This window comes from Oryzias melastigma, linkage group LG13 (genome assembly GCF_002922805.2).
Source record: "Oryzias melastigma strain HK-1 linkage group LG13, ASM292280v2, whole genome shotgun sequence".
Lineage (NCBI taxonomy): Eukaryota > Metazoa > Chordata > Actinopteri > Beloniformes > Adrianichthyidae > Oryzias > Oryzias melastigma.
Genome location: NC_050524.1, coordinates 4,353,770 through 4,381,024, shown reverse-complemented (window position 1 = coordinate 4,381,024; position 27,255 = coordinate 4,353,770). Strand labels below are relative to the sequence as shown.

General features: G+C 38.3%; 2 protein-coding genes across 3 annotated transcripts in view; one reads left to right on the top strand and one right to left on the bottom strand.

The window, feature by feature from the left end:
• Positions 1 to 117: 117 nt before the first annotated feature.
• Positions 118 to 4,970, bottom strand: blvrb (biliverdin reductase B). Its single transcript, XM_024277722.2, has 5 exons — positions 4,768 to 4,970; positions 2,933 to 3,094; positions 1,711 to 1,800; positions 457 to 588; positions 118 to 388 (listed from the first exon to the last, which is right to left on the bottom strand). Exons 1-5 carry the CDS (start codon positions 4,853 to 4,855, stop codon positions 234 to 236), a joined length of 627 nt encoding a protein of 208 aa, XP_024133490.1. The 5' UTR covers positions 4,856 to 4,970; the 3' UTR covers positions 118 to 233.
• Positions 4,971 to 7,308: 2,338 nt separating this feature from the next.
• Positions 7,309 to 27,255, top strand: part of LOC112149718 (spectrin beta chain, non-erythrocytic 4) — an 89,918-nt gene continuing 69,971 nt past the window's right edge. For both annotated transcript variants that reach the window (XM_024277605.2, XM_024277604.2), the window contains exons 1-4: positions 7,309 to 7,811; positions 21,475 to 21,632; positions 21,733 to 21,884; positions 23,200 to 23,373. In XM_024277605.2, the coding sequence (XP_024133373.1) occupies positions 21,488 to 21,632; positions 21,733 to 21,884; positions 23,200 to 23,373 (471 nt within the window). In that variant the 5' untranslated portion in view covers positions 7,309 to 7,811; positions 21,475 to 21,487. The remainder of the gene's footprint in view (positions 7,812 to 21,474; positions 21,633 to 21,732; positions 21,885 to 23,199; positions 23,374 to 27,255) is intronic.

The window sequence follows — 27,255 nt, the reverse complement described above, 5'->3', positions numbered from 1 at the left end:
AAAGGAACTGAGAAGTCAGGGAAGCATCACATGTTGAACAGCATGAGGACAGGAAGTGAAGATTGCAAAAAGTTTTTATGTAAATTTTTCAAACGTGTAAACAAATCACATTTTTGATCTTTACGCTTCATAAACACAGTCGGGTCTATTTAAAAAAGAACTTTATTGATTAAAATCCTAAAAATGTGTTGAGGTTCAACCATGATTTCTTGCTGAGTCACTGGAAGTGCTGGTTACTTGTACTCCCCCCACACTCCCACCGTCTTGCCGTCCCACTCCGAGGTGGACAGACACTTGACAAAGAAATGTCCCAGGTCGTGCTTGGAGATGGCTCTTCCTTTCAGCATGTTCTCTGTCGCCTTGTAACTCTCCGTCAGGGGCAGATCACCTGCAGATCAAGAACTTTTCAGTGACTTGAAGATTTATGTCATCTCCAGTAAAGCGGGGCTTCCTGACCTCCGATGTGAGGGGGCATAACAGCCACATAATCCAAGCCTGATGTTTTCAGCGCGTCGTACATCCTGTCGTGATCCTCTGTGACAGGAACCAGGCGGGGCGGCACCTTGGAGCGATCCCAAAGAAGGAAGGCTGGGGGAGATTTAGACGACAAATAAAAGAGAAAATAATTTTTTTTTGCATTATAAACACAAATTAAGCTCTAGCAGAGCATTTCTCACCGTAAGAAACTGGTAAAATAAGACACATTTTCTCTGTTAATCCTGATCCGAGTAGAATGAGTGGCTGTCAGACCTTCCTCTGACTCAAAGCTCATGAACTCAGGAAATCCTACATCCTGAGTCCTAAAGATCTGTGAGAAACTGCAGAGAGCTGAACTCAAAATGGACACTTGGACAGTCTTCTTCAGAGATCTGCAACCTTTAAGACTTGCAGAGCCATTTGGGTCGATTCCTTACTGACCTCAAACCAGCAGGAGCCACAAAGTCTTACATCACTCTTAAAAAAATAAAATAAATAAGACACTGATTTGTATTTATGTTATTGTGTGAGTGCTCAGTAAGTGTTCAAACTATAGTGATTCTCCTGTTCCTTTCCGTACATTTTTTGACTCAATCATACTTTCAGTGATTTCAGCAATCTTGGTGTCAAAACGTTCAGCTCATTCAGGACATTATTGCTTGTATTTTTTTTATTCATAAACTTGATAGTTTTTTGAAATATTGAGCAAAATAAGCCCCAAAGTCTTCCAAAAAAAAAAAAAAGTAGATCAGCAACAAGTCTTTACATACATTCATGGGCTATGTTTTCATCTTTTATAGTAATTTTCTAATAATTTGGAGTTTACAAAATATTTTAGCAACATGCTAGCTATTTTGGCTAATTTGTTATCTACTGGGGGTTTTAAGGCTAATTTAGAGTTTAGCTTCTATTTTAGCAACAGGCTAATGTTTCTGACTAATTTACTGAGGAATTTTAGACTGTTTTGGAGTTTAACTAGTATTTAAGCAACAAGCTAGCTTTTTTTGGCTAATATGGCATCTACTGGGTTTTTTTAATGCTAATTTGGATATTAGCTAATATTTTAGCAACCTGCTAATGTTTTTGGTTGATTTGCTGTCTACTGAGGTTTTTCTAGTCTAATTTAGAGTTTACCTTCTACTTTGCCTTTTTGACTAATTTAGCTTACTGAGGAATTTTAGACTATTTTGGAGTTTAGCTAGTATTTAAGCACTGAGCTAGCATTTTTTGTACCCGACATGCAGCCGATCACTTTGCGGATCCCTCGGGCCTTCATGGCTTCAATGATGTTCTTGGTGCCTTCTGACATCATGGTGGTTGGACCTATGGAGCAAAAAGGAGAAAACAGAGTTTATGACAAATTATCTTAAAGACTCACTCTGATGAAATTTTGTTTTTAATATGTTTTTGTAGCATTTTTCTCATAATGGAAGACCCGTATAAAGAAAGCTCAACATTGCATTTCTGGGGATTTTTTCTTCAAATTGTTGTGAATCAGGAGCAGACAAAAAAGGCGTTTGAAAGCTTATTTGTGATGTAGAAAACATGCTGGATGGGCCATAAGCTCCCCTTTCCTCTCCAGTCTGATGCATCCACTTGCAGACAAATAGATCCATGTACATCTTTGTTGTCCTCATACGAGCTGGAATATGGATCTAATATATTGCTCGCCATTTTTGTTTCACTGTTAATGTTAAGTTGGGGCTGTAAGCTAACAAGAGAGCATGTAAACAGATGGATTGCGGGAAGTGGAAGCGGACTTACTCTGCACCAGAAGTTCCGTCCAAAAGTTAGAAGGGAATTTCTAATGAACTATCATGAGAAAAATGCCACAAGAACATGTTAAAAACAACAAAATTTTATCTTTGGTTTCTTTATCACCAGAATTTGCTCTTTACTCTGGTTTTAGGCATTGAATAAAAAAAAATCAATAACTTCAAATATATTTACTTTTAAATACATTTTTGCTGGTTTTGCCTACAAACACACAAAAATTTTATACACACAATCTTTATTATACTGTAACTTTTCAGCCGTTAACACCATCAACGTCATTCCAGTAGATTCTGAAGGAGAAAAGCGGCCCGCTTTTCTCCTTCAGAATCTACTGGAATGACGTTGATGGTGTTAACAATTGAAAAGTTAGTGTAAATCAAAGAACATAAACACTGGAGCTCAGGTGTTAAAGGGTTAAGTTGGTGTTCAAGGGCAAAACAATACAATCTATTTTTATTAATCGGTCTGTGATTATTTTAAATTAAATCTTAAACTGTAAAAACAAATCAACTAAGTTGAGTTCAATTTGTTGTTTTTTTTAAAAAAAAAAACAAATATTTAATTTTAAGCACACTTTAGGTTTTTGTTTCCCACATCCAAGTCTCCGTTTTAGTGAAGTGGCGCCCTCTGCAGTTCATGTATGAAACCAGCAGGACGAGGTTCAAACAGGGAAGCTTACTGAGGTCGTTCCTGGTGCCCAGAATGATGATAGCGGCGTCTTGGCCCTCCATGGTCTTCTTCACGTCTTCCTTATTTGTCACGTCACCCACCACCACTCTGCACGCCTTGTGGTCGGCGGGCAGCTTGGCAGGGTCGCGCACCAAAACGGTCACATTGTATCCTGAGAGAAAGTATGATAAAACCCAGAATTAAGCAATAAATATAACAATCTGCTTGTGTTGCATCTGAAAAGATGACAAATGTCATTATTTTCTTTATGCGTCTGTGCTGCAGGCTGACACCAATCCCACCCTAAAGTGCAGCAGAGATATCTGCTATCAGGAGCCTCACAGCCAGCTGTGACTCAGCAGAACACAGTGCTGCAACGCCTAACATGACTCAACGGTTCTGCAGCAGTTTGATGACCAAGAGGAAAGGAAATGAAACTGCTGCTCAATCACATTTTTCTGTGGGCTTTTACTTTCTGAGTGTGGCGAGAAAAAAAGGAAATCAGATGATACAAAAATTATTTACTGAATTTTTCATTGTGAGAAAATAGATCGCCTGTAAAAAAAGATGCTAATAGTGCTAATTGTTATTTATGACTCAGCTATCAAACTTATTCTAGCTAAATAGTATTTTCAAACCATTTTTTAAAGTGTTTTGAGTTTATTGATTGTTACTTCAAGCATTGTCAATTGAAATGTCATTGATTTAACACAGGAGCAGCTCATTTATAAATATACAGAAAAATGTCACAATCTGGTTCTGATCCTCATACCTCTTAGATTTCCTTACTTTTCATAATTCAGACTGGAAAATCAATGTTTGAAATGGGAAAGGAAGAAGCAAGCTTATTTAATCCCTCCCTTACTAAATGTGAATAACATAGCAGTGACACATAGTTGCTATTTTATCCTAAAATACATTTGTAATTCCATTTAAAAAGACATGAAACAGAAAAAATGTGTAATTTCAGCCACTGCAAGTTCAAATTTATTTTCAAATTAAGATATTCTATGGTCTGGGTTCATGTGTTTATCATTATTCAAATGAATTTATTCAGCAAAATTTGAAACACGTCTTTTTTAGAAACGTTTTGCATCTGGATTTGATTGAAAATTGTTTATTTCAAGATTTAAAGCAAGAGTTATGCATAAATAAGACAATTAATATTTTGTTTTTCGCCCATCAGTAGCCGGGTTAGGCTCTGGCACCCCCGCGACCCCGAAGGGGATAAAGTGGCCAAGAAGATAAATGAATGAATAAATATTTTATTTCTTAGGCAACTAAAATCTTTGGAATTAATACTTCTATCAATTCTAGTGTTTGTCTCGTAATTATCTGGTGCCAAACTGTTCAGTTATGTTTAACTTTTTTGTTTTACTAAAATAAAATAAAAAATAGAATCAGTGAACATTCAGAGCAGTAACAGGGATGTTTTGTAATGGTGGGGATAAAACACAAATCTGTCATCTAAAATAGAAATAACTTCAGTTTTAGGATGGTGTGAATTTGTAAGATTATATAAAATGAATAAAATAAAACGAAAATGACAATTATAACATTTTAGGATAAAATACTTGGTTTATTGTGGAAATTAAGGTGTTGAAATATATATATTTTTTTTTCTTTGCTACCAGGTAAATGAATGCACATCTGGATGAGCAAAAACAATGAAAATGTCAACAATCAACAAAATTCAGGTTTAAGGACCAACTACATATTCTACAGTAAAGCAATGCAGTACATCTAAGACCTAAAAATCCATGTTTTTTATTATCTTGCGTTTCTCTACCTGCTGTATTTGACTCAGAGGATCTGAAACCTGCAGGCGTCACGTGACATGTTTACCTGCAGCCACAGCCTGCGGGAGCGTCGCCAGGCCCGTCATCCCTGTAGCTCCGAAGATCGCCACGTTTTTAATGGAATCCGACATCATGTGAGCAAATCCGGATCGGAGGTTCAGCAGCAGTTTGTCCTCTGAAATGTGTCCACAGCGGCAAAAGACGCGCTGACTTTAAAAGTGACATTTGACGCGGAGAGAAACGCCTCTTTCCAGAGGAGGACTTCCGGGTTTAGACTCCTCCCACAAGAAGATTTAAAGGAACAGTGTCACTTTGGCTTCTGCAGTGCCTCAGCTGCAGGGATCGCATGGACACTATTTGGTTATTGTGGTTGGAACCATTGACTGTATATAGAGAATTGGACTGAGTGACCCCTCCCCCTTCAACGCTCCAAACAAGAAGTACCTACTGACTCCAAGATGCCAAAATCCTATAGACTTGTAGAGAGAAATAAACCACTATTACTCAGACATGATCAGAATAGCTATTCTTGCTTTGACAGAATTTTCTTAACCTTTTCTGGCTAATCCTGTCATTTCTTCCCAAAATATTTCTCCTTCATTTCATATGGTTTCAGTGAAAAGGGTGTGGGCTTCAAACAAGCTTTCTCCTGATTTGTCCACATTAGTTTCCATGGAAACATTGACTCAGACCGACTCGGACCAATCACTGTCGTCTGGCTCCAGCATGGCGATGTCCGATTTGGCTTCATTTTGCTAGATCCAGTGTATTTTCTACGGTAACATCACACCTGTTCTGTCCTGTTCTCCATATACAGTCAATGGTTGGAACAGCAGGCAAAAGGTACTAATTTAAATTTTTCATGTATTTATTTTTCATGGATCGTGCACATTAGTGTTTGATGTTTTTTTTAAACATTTTGGATGTGGTTCGATGAACAGTGTTCCGTTTTTGTGCTGCTGTTACTGAGACGGCGCTTTGACTGACGGCAAAGAAACGATCCCGTCTCCTCTCACCGACCTCGTGTCACAAAAAATAAAAACCACAATAATTGTGGCTAAATTTTACACACGTGTAATTATGCTAACAGAAAGGGTTATTAAGTTCTTTGCTTATTTATTTTACAAAGAAATGCTCCTATTTGTGAAACGTATTGAATCATGCACCAACAAAAAGTTATAAAACAGTTGAAGCTTGGTCTCATTTGAAACTGTAGAAGTTTTTTGTTTGAGTCTTTTTTCTTTTACAATCTTATTATTGCTTATTTTTTTAAAGTCAATTTCCTGGGAAGTTCAACAATTTGTTGTTATTGTGTTCTTACTTTGTTACTTCAAACAAATTTGCTCTAGATTTTGAGTTCCACTCATAATCTGCATGTGAAAATTCAAAAACCATTAAAGCTCAATACGCCACCTAGTGGATGGGACCATTGGTGCGGAGCAACCCCATCCCCCTTCCCCTTCTTTTTGTTGAGATTGGAGCTGGAAGCTTGTGGGGCAGCAACTAGAGTATTTTCTAAACCACAAATACATTCTTCTTTTCAAAAGTTTTTTTTTATGTGTCTGCTCCTGATTCCCAACGATCTGAATAAATAAATAATCTGAAATGCGATTTTAAGTTTTTTTTTTTTTTTTAGGTATGTATTCCATAATAAAATTATGCTACAATACCATGTTGAGAACACCAAAAACACAATTTTCATTTGTTGGTCCTTAAGTAGACAAATGCAGATTATCTGAGGCCCTGGTGTTGATCAAATCCAACATTGAGGATTGGACCTTGGGTTATGACATAAAAAACTGACAAAACTAACATGGTTGTGAAATATATACGCAGATTCCTGTAGCGCATGTTTCACAAATTCGGAAAGTAAAACTTAAACTGTTTTAAAAAGATCCAGAACACAAAACCAGAAATAATAATAAAGATGGTGATGATGATAATAATAATAACAACAATAATAATGATAATGTATTTAAATGTGTATTTTTTTGGCTTATTGAATATGAGAAATATAATGAAATCTTGGCATAAAAATAATCTGAAATATAAGATGTAATTGGCTTTTTAGACTATTTGGCAAATAAATAGAGTAAAAGGTCATAAACTCGAATTTAAAAATGGATTTAATAAACTCTATGGTAAGCATTAACCAATGAAACCACAGTAAGTTGCCCTTAAGGGGCGGGGCTCATTTGGGTTCTTTTGACGAGTGATAAATCAAAATGGCGCTGCGGTCTTTTTTTTCATCCTCAAAAAGTAACGTAAGTTTTTCTTTGACATATTAAAAGCACTAAGTAGATTTTTAAAAATACATTTTAATAATAGAGCTGTCTTTTAGTTTTGTTTTATTTTTTATTTATTCTTTTTTTCATGATAGAACCAAGAAGCTAACATTTTAGCTAATTCGTTTCTTCCTAATTAGCTGCATTGATTTATTAGGTTAAACCTTACGTAAATATTTGGCAGATTACCTCGTGTTTTTTTCTATTTTATTTTAATATATTACCACAAATTACAAAATTAAATTATAATTCTTTAAATATTATTTAACTAAAAATATATTTAGTATTTTTTAAAAAGGGTCGTCTTTTTTTGTATACAGCGCTCCCCCTGGTGGTGTCTTCGGTAACTGCGTGAAACGTCTCCGGCAGCCCCTCCCTCTGCCCGCCTCCCTCTCTGCTCGCCGCACTGATGCTGATATTTCTCTCCAGCATCACCAGCGGAGAGGAGGAGGTGGTGGAGGAGGAAGGAGAGGCTGTGCCAGGTGGAAACCGGGACCTCTATGGATATCCTCCTCATCTCCCTCCACCGGCTCGCAACCCTCAGCACCGTCTGCACCTCCCTGCGGGCTGCCTGCGCTGCAGGGGCACCGCGCCGACACGCTGCATTTCAGCGGCGCACGCAGCCCAGTCCTCTATTGTTATTACCCAGATAAACCGCTTCATCTCGTAGTGGGGACTAACCGAGGGAAGACCCCGCTGGAAGAAGAGCGGAGCGTTGGTGTCCTCCATTGATGGGCGCTCTCCTCATCGATTCAGACCTTAGAGGAGGACAAATCCGATCAACTACCTGACCGTGAGCCAGCAGGTAAGACGAAACCAGCGACGAGATGCTGCCTTTCTTGTGGGGGGGACATGTAGTTTTGTCATTCTTGCTGGAAGGGAAGGGAGTGCGGCAAGCCGGCCTGCATTTGGGTGCAGGGTACCGCAATGATCCGGCTCCGGTTCTCCCCCCTTTTCCACCCCCCACACGTGTTGGCTGATGCACGCCCGGATGGATCCTAATGCCGCCTGCCAATGGAGATAGCTTTCATTTAAAGGAGATGTAGGTTGAGGGGCAGAGCAGCGGCCTGTGGTGATGCAGCCCGGCTCTGCTGCAAGCTTTAGCCGCTCACTTTTGGCTTCTTATCTCCTCAAACTTCCATCATTAAGAAGATTTAAGTTTGTTTTTCTGCATGGTCTCGACTTTATCTGATGGAGATCAGTGATCCTTTAGGCGTTGGGGATGCACCTTTGTTACTTTTGTTCTGCAGTACATTTGTGAGGCTGTTTGGAATACCTGGAAAATGCATCCTAAAGTCCTGAAGCTGCTGCCCTGATGGAGGAGTGCATCCATGTGGGGGGTCAGAGAGGCTGCTGTGTACTGTTTGTACGATACAGCAAGAAAAAAAAACAAGGCAGGAGCATGGTTTCTTTTTAAAGGTCACTGTGATTAGTGAGGCAGAGCCTTTTTCTAGTTGCTGCTTTAAGCAAAGTCACTTTTATCTGAGGCGGTGATGTATTTATGTTTAAATGTACATTTTAATGCTGTGTAGTTGATGTATCAGCGGGATTTCTGTCTTTTCTGCTTTTTTGCACACTGAACGGGATGATTCATTCATGACATGAACCTCAGAGTAACTGCAGTGAGAGTATATCACAGTTATGTACACTTTCATGTCTGTAAATTTGAAGCAAAAACAAACCAAAAAGTAATTGAAATGGCAAGTTCCTTTAGATTTAGGTGGAAAGTGTTACATATGTGGTTTACTTATATGGCATCAGGATGTGTTGAAGTCCCACTCCCATCATCTTTTGATCTCTTTTAAAGCCCCCTCCCATGAAACTCATGTTTTTTGAGTTTTTAACATGTATGTGTGTAATATTTCTTATGAAAGAGAACAAATGTAATTAGAAACATTTTCTCCTTTTAAATCTCTCAATCAAACAGTCTTGGACAGACTCTGTTTGAATGAATGATCTTCTTTCCATCAACAGCTCTGCTGCACATGCACTAAACCCTCATCTGTTCCTAGTGTCTAGTTCAGGTTCTGGAGAAGAGAAGATGGTATCTTCACATTGACTGCAGTCAAATGAGCCGCCGTTCACATTTCTGTGGTCAAATCAGCATCACTGGATTTTTGGTGTGAGTTTCATCCAATACTTACGGTAGCAGGACTGAGAACGCTGGAAAATCTCCACCAGACTCCACGGAGCTTCTTGATGTGACCACGGAAATGTGAACGGCGGCTCATTTGACCGCAGTTGGAAAGGATTGTAAATCAATGAAAGAGCATTTTGATGTTAGCTTTGATTATTTTATCAAGAACTCTGAGAAACCAATGATTGAATGTATTGATCACAGTCAATAAACATTGGAGAATTAGCTAAAAGAGTCTTTGGTGAACTGGAAGGAGAAAGAATCAGGATTTTGGAGGAAGTTCTGTCCATGAAGATCTTCACTTCCTCGTCCAGCTGACATCCGGATCAGAACCATACGGCTGGACATTACACATATTGATGGACATTTTTATGTACCAGCGGTGAAGATTTACACTAGCGAGACATAGAACTATCAAAATGGGACGGAGCTGCTTAGCTCCGCTCCATAAGCCGCGCCCCCTCAGAGGAGATTTTTAAACAGAGGCTTCAGATCAACATGAAAAATATATTTTTAAGACATTTAGATTGTGGGATTTTGGTTAAAAACTTTATAATCATAATTAAAACACTACCGGGAAATTTTTTAAAATAAAAAAATTCATAGGGGGCTTTAAAAGCATACCCAGTGGTCTTTTAATTATGATTCAGACAAAATCAATTACTTGTCGTTTTCTAGGATATAATTTCTGCAGAGCGGCTGTAGTTCATCAGAAATTGTGGTGGGTGGGACAGTTGATGCAGAGTGAGCCTGCCTTCATTTCCCATCATCCCTAAGTTTACTCTCTGTTGCTAGCTTCCACCCCCTCACAAGCTAACATTACCTGTTCAAATAAATGGCGAGCAATAACTGATCTATCCAGCTGTACAGTTTTGAGCCAGACGAGGAAAACGAAGATGTACATGAATCTGGTTGCCTGCAAATCGATGCGTCCTGCAAACTTGAGCTTTTTTGTTAAAACAACAAACTTTTTGAAGCACCATTTGTTGTCTAATCTTTATTCAACACGATTTGAATTAAAAAAAACAGTCAGAAACAAAGTTTCAATCTTAATTTTCTTTACAAATTCATGAGAAATATGCTACAAGAAAATACCAAAAATACAATTTCCTTCGAGTGGGCCCTTTAAAAAAAATGAAACTGACAGTTTGCTGCCCAATCATTCTGCGACTTTTTAATCCTCAAACTCTGAATGAAAAGATGCTCCTCAATAGAACTGCAGTCGTGGACATTGTTTGTAGTTGTGCATCACACAGCAGCGTGCTCTGTTGTGCTCCGGACCTCAAGGTGACTGCTTTGATTGAGACTTGTGTTGGAGTCTCGCTGGGCGTCGGCTGCTGCTGCTGCTTACAGATGTTGTTTGGCTGCTGAGGTGAAAGTGACTCAATGCAGCGTGTAAAGTGCGTGCGGCGTGACGTCAGAGTGAAGCGGAAGAAGAGGGACAGCTTCTGTCCTTCCAGCAATCACCTAGACCTGTTCTACAAAATGAACATGTTTGAGTGGCAGGGAACTGTTAAGGTTCGCTTTCAGACATCAAACCTTCACGCTTTATGCTGATTACCACCTTAAATTTATACTTCCTTTAACCCTCGTTCAGTGTTTTAGTGAAAGTTCATGTGCAGTTTGATGGAATACTACAATTCTCATCAGTTCTGATTGAAATAAACAGTTTAATAAATGACTTGTGATGAGATTGTGCAGCACAAACTGTCGGGTTTCAAACTGCAGATGAGCGAATCGCCAGCAAAAGCATTATTTTTCAATTATCTGCAAAATTTGATCTTTATTTGGGTTTGTTTATGTCTGGTATTTCTTATTGATGCTTATACAATAGCTATTTTTTCTGTGACTAAGAAGAATACCTGTTTTTTATTTCACTTTCTCATGTTAACCTGAACCGATTCTCTCATTGTTTGTGTTATATTTAACCAAACTTTTTTAAAAACAATTTTACTTTGAAATGAATAAACAGTTAATCAAAGGTTTATTACTGGTAAAAGTTGTTGAGAATCCAGAAACAGGAGAACAGACAAAGGGTTAATTGAAATTAGTTTATAGATAAAAACCAAAATGTAATTTATTTTAATAATTAAAGCAATAATGTGTACTCATGAATGATTCCAGTAAACTTTTACCACTGTGAAAAACCCTACAGAGAGTATACAACTGTGTTTATTACATGTACTCGGACTAAATCAGCCTTTAATGAGAGAAATTTCATCATTTTTTGCTTTTTAAGTCTAAGCTTGCTTTCACACAGACAGTCCATGAACTGTTTCCATAGAGCAGAGAATGTTAACAAATTTCTCACTTTCCTCTGGTTTGATTTGTTTTAAAACCCACAAAACTCTACAAATACAGCAACTTGTCACTAGTGGGCAGTATATAAGCTAAGTCAAAAAGTGACTCTGAAGAAGACAAAATTCATCCTTTCCCCATCGTTTGTTAGTGAGGCAAATATTTTCAAACAGTGTCATTAGCTGCTTTTCCATTGAATATGAAATTGTGCAAATTGGATTTGTGGTAATAAATTTGCCAAATGGATACACAACAATTTAGGAAAAACTCACATTTATTAAAAAAAAAAGTTTTTACCTTAGGAGGAGGTGGTTTTTGAGGCATATTGAAATTGACATATTTTGCTAAACTGCAATGGTAACATTTTTTTTCAAATCAAATGAGTCACATGACCAACAGCCAGATACCACAAAGAGATGATGATGAGCATTAGTGCCGTGACAGAAATGTGAATGTATGTGCTGTAAATCAAAGTATTGTTCACATCCTTCGTCATGTTTTTTAATGACTTATTGCGTGAATTGGTTTGTGTTTGCTGGTATAATTATGATTAAATGGAATGGCTGAGGCTGGGTCGTATGGGGTTCCATTTCTGCCAAAAACATGTTTTTGCGTCCAGTGTCCATATCTTTGGTCCATTGTCTATGTTTTAGGGCTGCCCCAAACGATTATTTTATTAGTCGACTAATCACCGATTATTTTGTTGGTCATGCCCAAAGTGGATGTTAAGAACACATCTTAACCATCATTAGCTTTAAACTAACTAAAAACTAGATATATTCACACTAGCATTATCGCAGATAGAATATAAGCTGAATTTAGCCGCAAAAGATGCTAGTGACGATAGCTGAAGATGCTGATAGCCAGCTAAAACATTAGTTAAAGGCCAAATTAGCCTAAAAAAAGGCTGTAAGCTAAAAACAGCTAGCATGTAGCTGAAATGTTAACTAAACTCCAAAACAGCCTAAAAAACCGTAATAAATGCCAAAATAGTCTGCAAAATATCAACTTGGGGATTGTAAATGGGCCGCAGGCCGTCATATGCCGTAGATGCACAACACGGATGTCATTTACTTGTGCTGTTTGGTTTGTCTGCTCTCACTCTGCATTGAACCTGTTTCTTAAGCTCGATCTCGTGGTTCCCGTTTGATTCACGCCAGAGTTCTGGTGAACTTTCGCACCCGTTGAAAGAAGGGTCTTGAGAAAATGAACTCCGGTCCAAATCCAGTCTGCCAGTGTGCACGAGCCCAAACCCAACCTGAGTAACTCTCAGGTTCATCCGGCGCCGGTCCGTCACATCTGTCTTTGTAAATCTGCTCTGACAGCTCATGAGGCGATGGAAAATATGGCTCTTTGAATCAGGACTTCCCAGGAGGCAGAAGCTGCTACCAAGCTAAGAAGAACAGCATCTGGGGTCCATCATCCACAGTACAACGATGATGTCTTCTGAATGTTACCTGTAAGGACCTCAGTTATTTAGTTTATTTATTCTTTTGATGATCAGATTGTTAGATCGATCAGTGAATCGATTGATTGGTGTTAGAAGTCTATTTTATTACAAGCCAATACTTTCAGTTTCAATCCTCTAGATCAGGGATGTCAGAATCCAGGCCTCGAGGGCCGGTGTCTTACATGTTTTTCAACCATTTTCCCATTGAAACTCTATTGGTTTGACACACCTGATCCAGGTAATCAGCAGCAGATAAGGCAGGATTTCTGGAAAACCATCTGGAGGCTCTCGAGACCTGGAGTTTGACACCTCTGCTCCAGATGATTTATTTCTGTCCTTTTGTTTAAAACCAGTGAGTGGATAACCTTCTGAGGTCATATTTATCTGTCGACTAACTTTTGTTTAGTGTCTCTGGATCCAGCGCTATAGAGGCTAACAGGAAAGCAGGTGATGAGGATGGGAGAAGGGTGAGAGGACGGCTGAAAAAGTGTGAAAGATGATGAAAGGAGAGACAGAGTGTGACGTTTCATCACACAATTGGTGTAAAGGTGATTTATTGTGGTTACCCACGGCGACAGCATCACCAGAGGGAGTGGGGGATAATAATGTTAAGTGGTTTAGATGAGAAAGTGTGGCAACAGTCGGTTCCTTACTCGTACACAAATTCAATAACATTTATGTGTTTAATCATGTTTGAGCAGCAAATGTTCAAAGAAAGCCAAGACGCACTTACCCACAGCTGTGACACCACATTAGAGGACAATGGCAGAAAGCACAATGACACAGCTCTTGTTCACACAGGCCACCTTGAGGGAAAACAGAGATGGCCTCTCCGAGGATGAGCATTTCTCTTTAGAGGCTGTCCTACAAACCGCAGCCAGGGAAGAGTTCAAGCCCACCTTGAGTACAAGAAGTGCTTCCAGTGATCTGAACTCTCTTCTAAATGAAAGCGATGGATGACGTCTGAAGCACAAAGTGCTTTACATCAGTGGCCCCCAACCTTTTTCAGCCTAATGTCAGGCAATATTTTCACAAACCGATCCTAAGGGAGCTAAAGTTGGCGTTCAATTCTTTTAAGCTTCTGGTTTCTGAAAAATCTTTTTTTCAAAATAAAAGGCTGTTACATTAAATTGAGTTTAAAAAGACAATTTTAAACTTTCTGTAGATAGTTTACAGATGAGGAAGATTTAATTACCGTATTTTCCGGAGTATAATTTGCAAGAGCAAAAAAAGTCTAATCAAGAAGAAGAAAACCATATATAAGCTGCTCTGGTCAGGGGTCACCAACCTTTGAGAAACTTAGGGCTACTTCATGGGTACTGACTCACATGAAGGGCTACCGTTTTGACAACAAATTTATAGTTAGCTATGCATTATTAACACTTAGTAATGATACTCATCTATCTGAACACACCAATTTCTCACCATAATTATCAACAATGACAACAAGCTAGGAAACAGATATCAATATTCAGAACTTTATTATTCTCAGTAATTGTTACATTTTCAGATGATCACTTACATCACTTTCATTTCATAGGAAAATGTACCATTTTCACTATGTTTTACCATGTTTATCAACTATGTAATGTTAAAGAAAAATCAACTTACACATTTTTAAATAAATCTTCTCACATTTTGAACTAATGACCAAATCTGCAGTATTTTTAACAAAGTTAATGATCTTTGAACTGGAGTAGGTCAGAGGTCACCTAAACTCATCTAAAGTTCATGTATCATGAACATATTTTTAAGACTTTTTAATTTTTAAATCTATGTAAATGCAAGTGTAATTGAACATACTGAACATGTTCAGTTTAGGCCTCAAAACTTTATTTAACTTGCTTAGGATGACAATGTGACTTTTTTCACATTTATTGATCGTATTATGTATAGATGAGGAGAGCGTGGTGGTTTCCACAGGGTGTTTATGTAGGATGTCAGAGATCACACACTGACAGAAGTGACTCCTGCTCTGTCCTCCAGCCCCATGCAGGGATCAGAGGCTCTGCAGCTGTTTGAGGGTCGGATCTGTGAGAGTCACAGCTACAGTCTGTACCCAGAACTGCCCGAAACACAGGGACTCTGTGACCTTTTGGTGTCTGATCCAATCGGACATTAGAACATTTAATGACTGCTTTTGTTCTTAAGAAGTTTGTAGATAGAAAAGTGGAGTAAACAGAAATGTTCTTTTAGATGTGGATGTTGTAGGTTTGAATCCAAAGTCAGGTCACTCAATCGGGGTGGGGGGTTAAAACACTAATGGTGACTTCAGCTGGAAATAAATCAAATCTTTTCTGTCAAAGAGTCGCTGCTTTTTCCTGAAAACCCTGAAAAGGTGGTGGAGATTCGTTTTCTACAGACAAACAACAGCAGCGAGCCGCTTGTGTACGCCTTAAATTCAGAAAGGAGGGGGCTCTTTTGCCTGGAGCTGACTGATCCTTCAACAGCTGAGCCTAACAATTATCAAAGATAACACACAACACAACCCCTACCAGCAAAATGTACTGATTCTCAACAGCTGAATTCTGAGCTTAAGCGTGTTTTTGTTTTCACTCCTAATGACTTAATGACCTATGGGCAGATATGGGTGAAAAATGGGCAAACCTGTACGGGGCACACAGGTGACCAGCAGGAAATTTAAAGATCGTAGACCACCGAGTAAGTCTGGAGAGGGAAAATGTTTTTCTACGGGTATGCTGCGGGCGACAGACTGAAGCAAACACTTTAATAAAAAGCAAGGGTAAATAAGGTTAGGTGAGATGCTGGTGTGTCAAACTTTCATTAATTTTTCATTTTTTCACCCCTCCCCTGAACCCTGCGCACTACACTAGGTTCTGTTAGTGCTGTTCACTTAAGTGTGTGCTCCTTTGGTGCAGCCTGGCTGTAAGAAATGAGGAAATTAGACAATCAGAGTGGAGATTGTGTGGGCGTCCTACGGGCACTTACATACCACGTGCATTCAAGCACGCTCAGTAAGGAGCCAGAACTCGCACCTAACTTACAACTAGATCAGGAGTCTGACACCTTCAACTCTGAATGAGCCACTCGGGTTGATTTTTCACTTAGTACAACCAAATATAAACCACAAAGTCTTCCTTCACCCTTTAAAAATAAGACACTGATTTGCTTTTATGTTATTGTTACTTCTATGATAATATAGTATCTCTACTGTTCATTTTACATTAATAAAACACAAACTTTAAAAGAAAATAGGTTTTTTTAACTTTTGACAGAAGTTCTTTAAAAAAAAAAGACATCCTGTCACAAATGATCATCTCAATGCAGCAAAAGTAGTAAGTATAATTTCAGGAGTGATTAAATAAAAATAGTTTATTTCACTGTGCATCTCTGCAAGTAATGTAAAATCTGACAAACCAAAATGAAATCCGACATAATGAAGTGACCCCTATCGTATTTCTCCAACACACTTAAAATTCCTTAAATTTTTTTCAAAAATACAAATTTTTCTCGATAATCTGGTGCACCTTAAAGCTTTTTGTGCTTATTGACGTCATTTATTTTTTGTATTACTGGACAGGACACACAAAAATGTGTCAAAATGTTGTAGTTGGACTTGTGATACGGACTGTGAAAGTTTGAGTTAGTTTACTTTTTTCCCCCTTACTACTTTCTTGTTTCTTACTTTATAGTTACTTTTAAACATTTAGAAACGTTTTATCTTTAATAAAAGAGCAGCAGGTTGCAGACCCCTGAGTTAAGGGCACAGTACGGCAGCATCACCTGTACGTCATAGGTCCAACTCCCATCATCCTTACAAATACTTCTCGATACACTTACAAACGCACATCAATAGTACGTTTCATTGTCATGACGTCCCTTCTAGAAGTAAGTAAATAGACTTTATTTATATAGCACCTTTCATAGATAAAATCACAAAGTTCTTTACAGTAAAAAATCAATGAGAGAAAATAAAACAGATTAAAACACTAAATTAAACATGGTACAGCACAATGAACTAAAATCTCTTTTAAAAAGCAGCATCTTCAGCTGTTTCTTAAAAGCCTCAACATTATCAGTCAGGTGAAGCGATTAGGGCAGGGCGTTCCACAGTCTTGGGGCTACGGCTCGAAAAGAGAGGTCACCTCGAGTTTTGTAACGAGTCTTTGGGACTCTAAGAAGTTTCAAAGCAGAGGACTGAAGGGAGAAGCTAGTACGTATGGAAGAAGAAGCTCGGAAATTCAATCAGAGCCCATTAAGAGCTCTAAAAATCAAAACTAACATTTTAAAATCAATTCCAAAACTAATGGATAGCCAATGTAAAAAAGATAAAACAGATGAAACATGAGCCCTTCTGCTGGATCCAGTTAAAAGACCAGCAGCCGCATTTTGCTACAGCTGAAGGTGATTCACTGTGGATTGATTAAAACAGGTAAAAAGGAAATCACAATAGTCTAAATGAGATTAAATAAAAGCTATCTACAGGTCAGCATTAGTTAAAATTTTTCTCAGTTTAGAAATATTCCTCAAGTGGTCAAAACAGTTTTTGTTTTGAATAATTATTGAAGGACATAGATGGGTCAAACATTACATTGAGGTTCCTGAGGGTAGATGAGTGGTGGCTCTATTAGCCTTAACTGGAAGACACCTCCGCCTCCCTTACGATGCAGCCACTCCTCTCTATGACCCTCCACCGTCCCAGACAACAACCTGCTACACCTGTTAAGGGTCGACCCCTTACACGTGCATGTGACCGAGACCCGGAGAGGAGGCCTGAACAGGGACACAGCAAAGTAGACAGTTAGCTGTTAGTCTGATTGATCGATGGCCATCAGGTGGTTTAAGTTCTGCTGAGAACATCACAAGGAGAGAAGACTTTCAGTCCCAAGCACAGATTTACTACTTAAATGTGTTGGCTTAGTATGGTTTGTTATCTTCTAAATTCCTTTAAGGACATAATGTATGTCAGTTGATTTTCTCTAACATTAACACAAATGTTTTTTTTTTCAATTTAAAATCATTTCTGTTTTTATTCCTCGTGTTTTCTGTCATCTGAGCGGAGCTTCATGAAGATGATTTCTACTCATTCTGGAACCTACAGAAACCACTCCATGAGTTCATGTGTACGTTTGCTTTATACTATATTAAATCAATGACTTACTCATGTAGAAATATTATGACTCATCTTTTTCTAGAAAAACAGCTGATAATAACAAAATATAGCAAAATATTTTACTCAGCATTCCTCAATTGAAAACCCGGTTATTAAGCTGTCAATAATGTTTTGCAAAATGTATGGAGTATTTATATGTTAGAATTCACTGGAAGAGATAGTTTGTATTTTACTGGATCATGTTTGTGTTTTGGATCTGATTCTCAGACCTGTTTCTAATTTAGATTAGCTAACTGTGTTCATCATAAATCCAGTTTTAAACCCTTTCTCATAATAAATCTTAAACCTCAACATTTTTCAGCAAATGTTTATACCTTAGAAAATCATTGGTTAGAAATGAATGTAGAGCTTTCTCTGGGAGCTGGACTGTGAGGGTCATAGGGAACCTTTGAGCCTCATTTACTGCCACTTTATCAGTTTTGGGAGGAGAACCTGTAACTTTAAATCTGAAGCTACATGAAGAACACATAAAACGTGGCTTCTTCACCCCATTGTGTTCACATTCAACAAACAAGGAGGGGCTTCTCTAATTCTTTTTCTGTTTACTACAGTTCCGCCACTTACAGTTGGAGGAGTCTTGGTGTGAAATGTTGAAGCAGTGAAAATCTCATGAATCTTGTTGAAGGCTTTTTCTTTCACGTCTCTGTTCCAATAAATATGTGATCAATTTTCAAACGGTTTGGACTTTTGTTAACTAAAAAGAACGCTATCCATAGATCACTACCAAATCCAAGTCTGTGATTGGTATCATTTCAACTTTTCAACGACCTTTCAGCAACTGCCCATTTTTAACACAGAGCCTGAAACACCCATCAAGTTCATGGTCAGAACGCCATCCTTGTGAATCATTCTTGGCGTACCTGGAAAAAGCACGGTGTAGATCCCTAAAACGCTAAAGAGAACTCGTCTGTTTCAGAAACGTCTTTTGCCTTGGGGGAGAGGAACATCTCTTTGCTCAAACTTCTGCTTCAATCTGAATTCATTTCATCTGAGAACTTTGACTTTGTTCTGCAGATTTTGACTTTTGTCTAGCCTTTGCCAGGTTTACCAAAGAACCAGAGTAGTTGTGTCGATGGTAAATACAATTTTACAAAAATTAATGAAGCAAAGGCAGTTTATTTCTCTGTAAAAGCAAAAAATGAACAAATAAAACCTTTGTAGTTATTCAGTTTGTGTGTTGAGAGTCTTCACATCCTTTTGCCTTCATGCAGAGCTTCCAGTTCATTTACTTCAATAAAATGAGGTGGTTTCTCACGGTGTTCTTGGTTGTTGGGCTTCACTGCAGTCCTTCGTTTGCTTCATCATCAGACTGAAGACACTGAAATGCTGCGGTCGTCTCCAGGGAGGAAGTCTAAGGTTTCCTCAGGGCACGTTTACATCTGCTTGATGTAGCTTCACTGGTTTCCAGTGTTTTATTTTCGTTTGGAAGGTTTTTTTTAAAAAAAATATGCTTCAAATTACAGTACAGTGTTTCAAGACTGTTCATTTATTTAATAAAAAGAATAATTTTTATGTTTTAGTTTTATTTAAAGGTTTGGAACATTTTCTGCTGCCATGATGCATTTGAGGACTGAGCTTTAGAGTCAGTTTGATTGGTTCATTGATTAGTGATTATTATTGATGTTGGAGGTTGTTGGTTAGAGACCAGAAAATCCTTGAAGTGTCCCCATGGGATTAAAGAGCCAAGCACATTCATAAGAGAGAGGTTTTTCTACAAGAAGTGTTTTGACGACAGCGAATCACTCACATCCTGTTGTGTTTCAGTGGATTTATTTTTTTATTTGACTGAAATCAATCAAGTTTCCATCAGTACTAAGTTATTTACGTAACTTAGAGTTAAAGAAATACATGTTCTGGTATTAATGAGAGAGGATAAAACCGTGTCAAATCTCCCGTTTTGTTCCTTTGGTCTGGATGTAGAACAGCTTTGATTTGGCTCAGATTCCCAGTGGGACCAGCCATGCATACAAACATTTGGCCCCTCCCCTCATAAAAGCACCAAATGGTATTTTTTTCATCCTGAAGAGACATCTGCTCTTTTTAAATATTTTTTTGGCAAGAAAGACACTTTCCTGCTGTGTTTTAAATGTACTTTTGTGGATAAATGTAAAAGAAACAGAAGAATCTAACTTGTCACGCCTTTCATTCAGAATTTTTTTTTTTATCTGCTTCACATGTAGTCACTAATGTCCTTTACTTCTCCATCCCTAAAGCCCAGAGTTCTGTTTGTCTGTGTGGGATCCAGCTGGACAGCAGGTTACAGGCTGGTTCCACTTCCACACCATCTGTGGGGCCAACTTTACTCCTCAGGGATTTTCTCTCAAGAAGTAGAATTCAGGATTTCTTTTAAGTTGGTGAACTAAATGAAAAAACAACCACTCACTAAAGTTTATTTTTAAGTGAACTCAAAACAGAAACAAAGATGTTTGAAAAATGGAATGTAATTTCACTCTACAAGATTATTAATGACAAAAAAGCATAAAAAAATCAGATATGGAGTCAAAAGTTATTTCTTTTTTTTAGCGATTAAGTTTTAGCTTGGTAAAGTTTTAACACAGTTTTGGAACCTCCTTTGGTTTTAGCAGCCTTTTGATTTTATAACAACACTTCGGCTGAATCAATCTATTTCTTCTCTCTAACTCTACATTTATTCCTCCACGTGGAGAGATATGGAATAAAGGAGCGGTAGGGAAGCAATTTGTATTCAGCCTTAACATTCACACCTAAGGAGTATATCCTTTCACCCATTTATCTGGTTTTTTTAAACATAAATCTGAGCTTTTTTCCTGCTTGTTTCTGCACTGCGTGTTAGCTCTTCAGTTTACTGATATACTCACGTTTGTGTTCTATTTTTACCACCTCTGAAGTCTGAAAACATACAGTCATTGATCTCCTGCTGCCAAAGAGTTTCCTGATAAAGTTGATAAGCATCACTAGCTGACAAATCTTTTCCCTTTTTTTGTCACCACTAAAATACAGTTTTATATTCTGAAGTTTAGGAGTTCATTTTAACTGTCTTGTTGGGAAAGAAATAAAAAGGTAGAAAAAAGCAGCTTTTATTTTTGCTTTGTTCTGTCATCGTTTGAACTGACAGATAATTTATTTTTAGCTGTGTTTCAGTGATTTTCCATTTTTACCAACACAGAAGAGAACGAAAGAGCAGCCTTTTTTTGCTTTATTTAATATGTTTTTCAAGGCTAAATTAAAATAGCTTTTAGCTCCTGGCCGGTTTTATCTGACATTTATGTTTGTTTACTGTGTATGTGTGAACATGCACGTGGGCATTTATGTTTTATGTTGGCCGAGTCGATCAAAATGCTCCTGTCCCTTTTGGCCGCGATCTAAAATCAGATTTGTTTGTGGCCGCTTGTGCAGATTTTCGCCTGGATGTCAGCCTGTTAGTGGTTCCATTCCCATTCCAGGATAAACAGCATTTCTGTGCGTTTCAGGGTTTTGGGCGCGATGGCCAATGCCTCCCCAGACCTGGACAACGCAGAAGCCCAGCGCCAGCTCAACAACAACAACAGACCAAACAGCTCGGGGTTCTGGGAGGCAGAGTGTACCAGCTCCAAGCTGTTTGAATGCTCCCGCATCAAGGCGCTCGCAGGTCAGAGGCCACGCTCAGATCTGCGCAGACATCTGCATTTTGCGTTTTTTCTTCATTCTTTTATGCTGTTTTTTTTTTTTTTTTTAAATATTTTCCACAGATGAAAGAGATGCAGTCCAGAAGAAGACTTTTACGAAGTGGGTCAACTCTCATTTGGCCAGGGTGAACTGTCGCATATCTGACCTCTACAACGACCTGAAGGATGGATACATGCTCACGCGACTGCTGGAGGTCCTCAGTGGAGAGCTGCTGGTGAGCAAGAATAACTTTCACTTTTATGGTCAAGACCAGTGGTCATCAGCTGACCAGTTTAAATTCGCTCTCCTACAATCATTTTTTCAATCAGGTGTTTGTTAATTGATTATAATTAACCCTTTAAAATTGGAGTTCCACTGTTTATGTTCTTTGATTTACTGTATTTTTTTAATTATAAAAATGATCAATGTCATTCGAGTAGATTTACTGGAATGACATTGATCGAGTTAAAAACAATTAAAAAAAATTACCGTATGTTAAAGATTTTGTGCTTAAGCGTCACTGTTCACGCCTCAGGTGTTAAAGGGTTAAAAGTCTGTGTCATTTTTTTTTAAGGACATATTTTCTGGTTAATCATCGTCTCCTCTGAATTGTGGGCGGGACTGTAAGCGCGGAAGTTGTTAGCTCAGCAAATTTTCCTATTTGTTCATACTTTCTCCTGCTAGCTAAATAGCCTCTCACAATCCCAAGCTAACATTAGCATAGCAAAAAAAAAAAATAAAAATCAAACGTTGGCTTTGGCTTGCCTTTTCTTGTGTCATAACTCCAAGCTTTTTCAAGCATCCGGTTTTCGTCTGCCTCTGATCCGACGCAATTTGAATACTCAGAAACACAGTTTTAATCTTAAATTATTTTAGAAATGATGACAAAAATGCTACAAGAATATGTTAAAAATACCAAAAACATGATTTTCATTGGATCGTGTCTTTAATGTCATAAAATATTTTCGCAGATTGGCCTGTATGATCTTTCTTTCTTTTTAGGTTAGCATCCTTAGCTTAGCATCCTCTGTAAAATATCTGCAGCTGCTTTGAACTTCATTTATAGTCTGGATTTAGTGTAAGGAATCATCAACAGAAAACTTCCATGATTTTTGATAAAAACGCCTTTTTTCATATTCAGTGAAAACATTTTTGTTTAAATATGAAACAAATCAGGCGTTTTTATCAAAAACATGGACGTTTTCTGTTTCTACATCTGTTCATTTCAAGTTCTTAGATAATCGGATCAAAAATTTGTCATTGGACTCCAGTGACTCTGGGATAAAAAGACTCAAAGGCAAGCAAATAATAATAAAAACGTTTAAACTCCACAGCTCTTTATGAGTATGCAACTGTACAGGTTTTTCTCCACAACGTAAAAAATGTAAAATTGTTTTTTTACACGTTACTGAGTTAAACATGGGGAACTCTCTCAGATTTAACTGGATTTTTTTGGACTGAAATGTCCTAAAGAATTATTCCTAAACGCTCATAATACATGCTGGGATGAACCTGATTGAAGCATTCATTAGTTTCCCATTTTCCCAAAGCCAAGACCAACGCGAGGCCGCATGCGGATCCACTGCCTGGAGAACGTGGACAAAGCCCTGCAGTTCCTTAAAGAGCAGAGGGTCCACCTGGAAAACGTCGGCTCCCACGACATCGTGGATGGGAACCACCGCCTCACCCTGGGGCTCATCTGGACTATTATCCTGCGCTTCCAGGTGAGTCGGAGCCAGCAGAACTCTGCTGAGTTTTAATGATGAATCTAAAGTCCAACATGAATGAGAGGCAGAAGCTTCTGGAACAAACGTGTGCTGCGTCTGAGGGCTGCCGATCAGACTGTTGCGACTGCTGCATGTTCACTAGGAATGGGAGCCATTTGGATTTTGTCCAGTGCCGAAGAGGTACCTTTGAAATGGTTCTGAAGAATTCAAAAAATTATAAAAACAAATTTTTTTTCAGAAAATATTTAAAAGTGACCAAGCAGCGTCACAAGGTGAAGGAGAGCTCTTTATTGTGTCTAAGATGCTCTATTTTCTTCTTTCTGATGACCGTGTCTTTTCAGAGCCTCGTACACATTTTCTGTCATTCTACGTCCACAATGGGATCCGAAATGCATTCACTTGAACTTTGACCGGTGGGGGACTCGGATTTGGTTTTAACGTTTGGATGGCGCTTTTTTTTAGTTCACAGAAGTGCCAACAGTTTGAAAATCAATCATGGAGGATAAATACATAATTGCAGTTTGAGTCTGGCTGGAATTCTAAGACTACAAGTCTTTCATGTATCGGATTGGTTCCATGTATTCATGGATTGGATTGTGAAAGAGAAAGCCTGGAGCAAGATTCATGAGATTTGTACCGCTTCACGCCTCGCACCAAGTCTCTTCCAACTGTAGCTACATGCGCTAGAAGCGGGTAGCAACATTCCGGTGTGAACACCGAATGCTAAAAGCGCGTACAAAAACCAGTGTTCACCACGTTCTTGAACGCCTGGTTGCTTCGGGTACAGCCTTCGGCATTTTGAATGAAGCTCCGCCCACCCTTGCAGCCTCACCTTTTCATATTTGAGCCTGCCCACAATTCCTAGAAAGGTAAAACGATTGGCCAGAATTGTTCAGGAAAACTGAAGAGAAAACAATTGATTGACATGTCAAAACTGAGCACAAAAATGAAGCGCAGAAAGCAATCTGCATTTATATATGGTACCGGTAGAACCACATACAAAGGTTCTGGTACCAACTTGGTTCAAACAACCGACAGGAGGAAGCCTGAGTGTCTGTCAGAGGCTTGTAGGCGGCTGCTGCCTTCCAGTCTGCTCTTTAACAAGGACACAAGGCCACACACACACACACACACACACACACACGGCGTCCTTCATTGTGCTCTCTCATTGTCGTACACACACTGCACTCCAGCTCATAGTTTTCCAGCTGCAGCGATGCAGGATCAATTGTGTCCATGTAAGTACGAGACGAGCCGGCGGCTTTTCTTTATCTCACTTCAGTGCTGAGTGCTCCCGCGCTGCTTTGCTGCACAGTGCTTATATTGCATTATTAAGACCCTTCTGTAGCATTCACGTGGCACAAGTTGTCTCCTGAGACTCGGTGTTGTCATGCTCGCCTGGCTCCAAACCACAGAGAGCGTTTACCGTCAGCGGAACACAGGGATCCTGCAGCATGCAGCTCCTCTCCTCGCACTCATTAAATCACAAGAAACACTGAAATAATAGACATGTTTCCTGTTTGAACATCGGTAAAGCTTCATGTCACACATCCGTAATGTTCATGATGACAATAAACCTGTCAGCTTTATGGTTATGAAATCATAAAGTGCGGTGGCGGTGCACGTTTGTGCGTCCGTAAACTCTTTTCTCCGATACTGCTGAGGCGACACGAGTGCGAAGACAAAAGTGAAAAAATGTCTCCAAGAATTTAGATATTAGTTTATTTTTGTAGACATAAAAAATCCCAACAGAAAGTGAGGTCTAGGTGGGTTCAGAGTGAGTTAAAGTCATTCAGTCGACGCTTCTAGTTTTTAATACTAAGGTTGTAACTTCTAGTATTAAACTCCTCTGACATAATCTGGATTGAAAGACAAAAAACTGATGACAGCTGTATTTTTCAATGATCTGTCAGAGCTGACTGCTCAGTTTACGCTCCTCATCTTTCAGGTATTTCATGGGTTCAACGGGTTCTGAAGTGTGAATACTTCAGAACCCGTTTCCTCTTATTCTTCTTCTTTGTGTTGTTTTTAGAACTTTTAAACTGTTTCAGTATCAGCAGCTTTTACCTGCTTGTATCTTTTTGTATTGATATAATCTGTTGTTTAGGAAATATTATGCAAATTGTGACCATTTCTGGCCATTTAAAATGAATGGGAAACTCTGAAAAAGTTTGGAAAACTTTCGACTTCTGCATACCATGGATGGGATTGGATTCTTTTGTACTTAGATTTAAAACATTGGTTATGGTTTTCACACAACTATATTAATAGGGGTGTAAAGATGAATCAATTAATTGATGAATTTCTGTATCTGCAATCCAACCAGATCAATCTGAGGCAAATTGTTGATCAAATCTAATGAAATTGACCTGGACTATTAAAACATTGTTTCAAAATGAAATTAATTGATCATATTAATATTGAAAAATACCATTTATGTTGAGACATTTTACTAAATGACTGAGGCAATCAAAGTGAACAATACACATGATGGAGCAGAAACTGATCAACCATCATTGTGTTGTTGTTCCCTTTGGAATATTTTGATGTGGAAAAACAACAGCGTCTGAACTTTATCAAGCTACAGTGTGAATGGATTTGACATTCATTTTTTCTAACTTCTTTGTTTGTACACATATTTAATTTACACTTGATTATCCTGAATAAATACAAGGAATCTGGAAAACTTCCCCTGCACTGTTCAGTAGCAGAGATTTATCTCTGACTCACACTGCTGGAAGTTTTGGCTGTAGATGTCCTGGATCAGTTTTAGGTCTGTGAATCGGATCGTTGAAAATGAACCAATATCCCTTATGAATCCCATCAGAAACCACAAAATATGATATGAATCGAATCGTTAAAATAAATCCTTACACCTCTACTTTTTAACCAAAGCGTGCTTTTGAAGATGACCTGTGTTCTCCCTGTACGTAAGAAACCTCGTCCGTTTGACCTTCCTGACTACAGGTCTGAAGGATCACACACCATGTCCTGAAGGAAAGTCATGGTATCTGGACTTCAAGACCCCACTCCTGATCTTCTTTTGGGTCTGTTTTCAAAGTGTTCTCAGTGCTCGTTTATTTATGATTACGTAGTTTTTATCCAAAATCCAAAAACCTGTCATTTTTTAGGGCATAGTTTCTGCAAAGCGGCAGGAGTTCATCAGAAATTAATCTCCGAGTTGTGGGCGGGAACCTTGGTCCATTGTATTTTGCATGTAACAAATATGATCTTTTTTATCTGCTCTTGATTTACGATAAATTGAACAAAGAAATACTCAGAGATGCAATTTTAAGCTTAATTTTATTCATAAATCTATTTAATCATCAGAAAAATGCCACAAGAACACATTAAAAAAAGCTATTTTCATTGGGTTTCTAAAGTCTACTTTCACAAAGACTCAATCTTTAAACTGATGAAGACAATTGGGAGAAGAAACATTTCAAGGAAGAAGACTTTCAGTCCAGATGCCATGAGTCTACTTCAAGAATGAATCAGAACCTTCATCGACATTTCACACTATAAATGGACAAACAGACAAGTTTCTTTAACAACGGGATTTTTCCTATTTCTCTAAACTACAGCAGATGCATTGAAACAGGAACATTTTTCAAATTACTAGAATGTTTAACATTATTTTTGTCTTTTTAATGTTTGAGAAAACTTAAACTTTTCCAGCTAATTTAGCTAAATGCTTCAGCTTCTTCATCAACCAGCATCCACACTTGCATCATTGCAGGTTAACCCTTTCATGCCAATATAAATATTCTTCAGTGTTTTTTTTTCATTCAAAATGATGCTAAAATAAGTGGTACCTTTTGAATTATGAAGGGGTTAAGCAATTTTTACTCTGAACTGTTTGATTTCCAGTTTTAAATG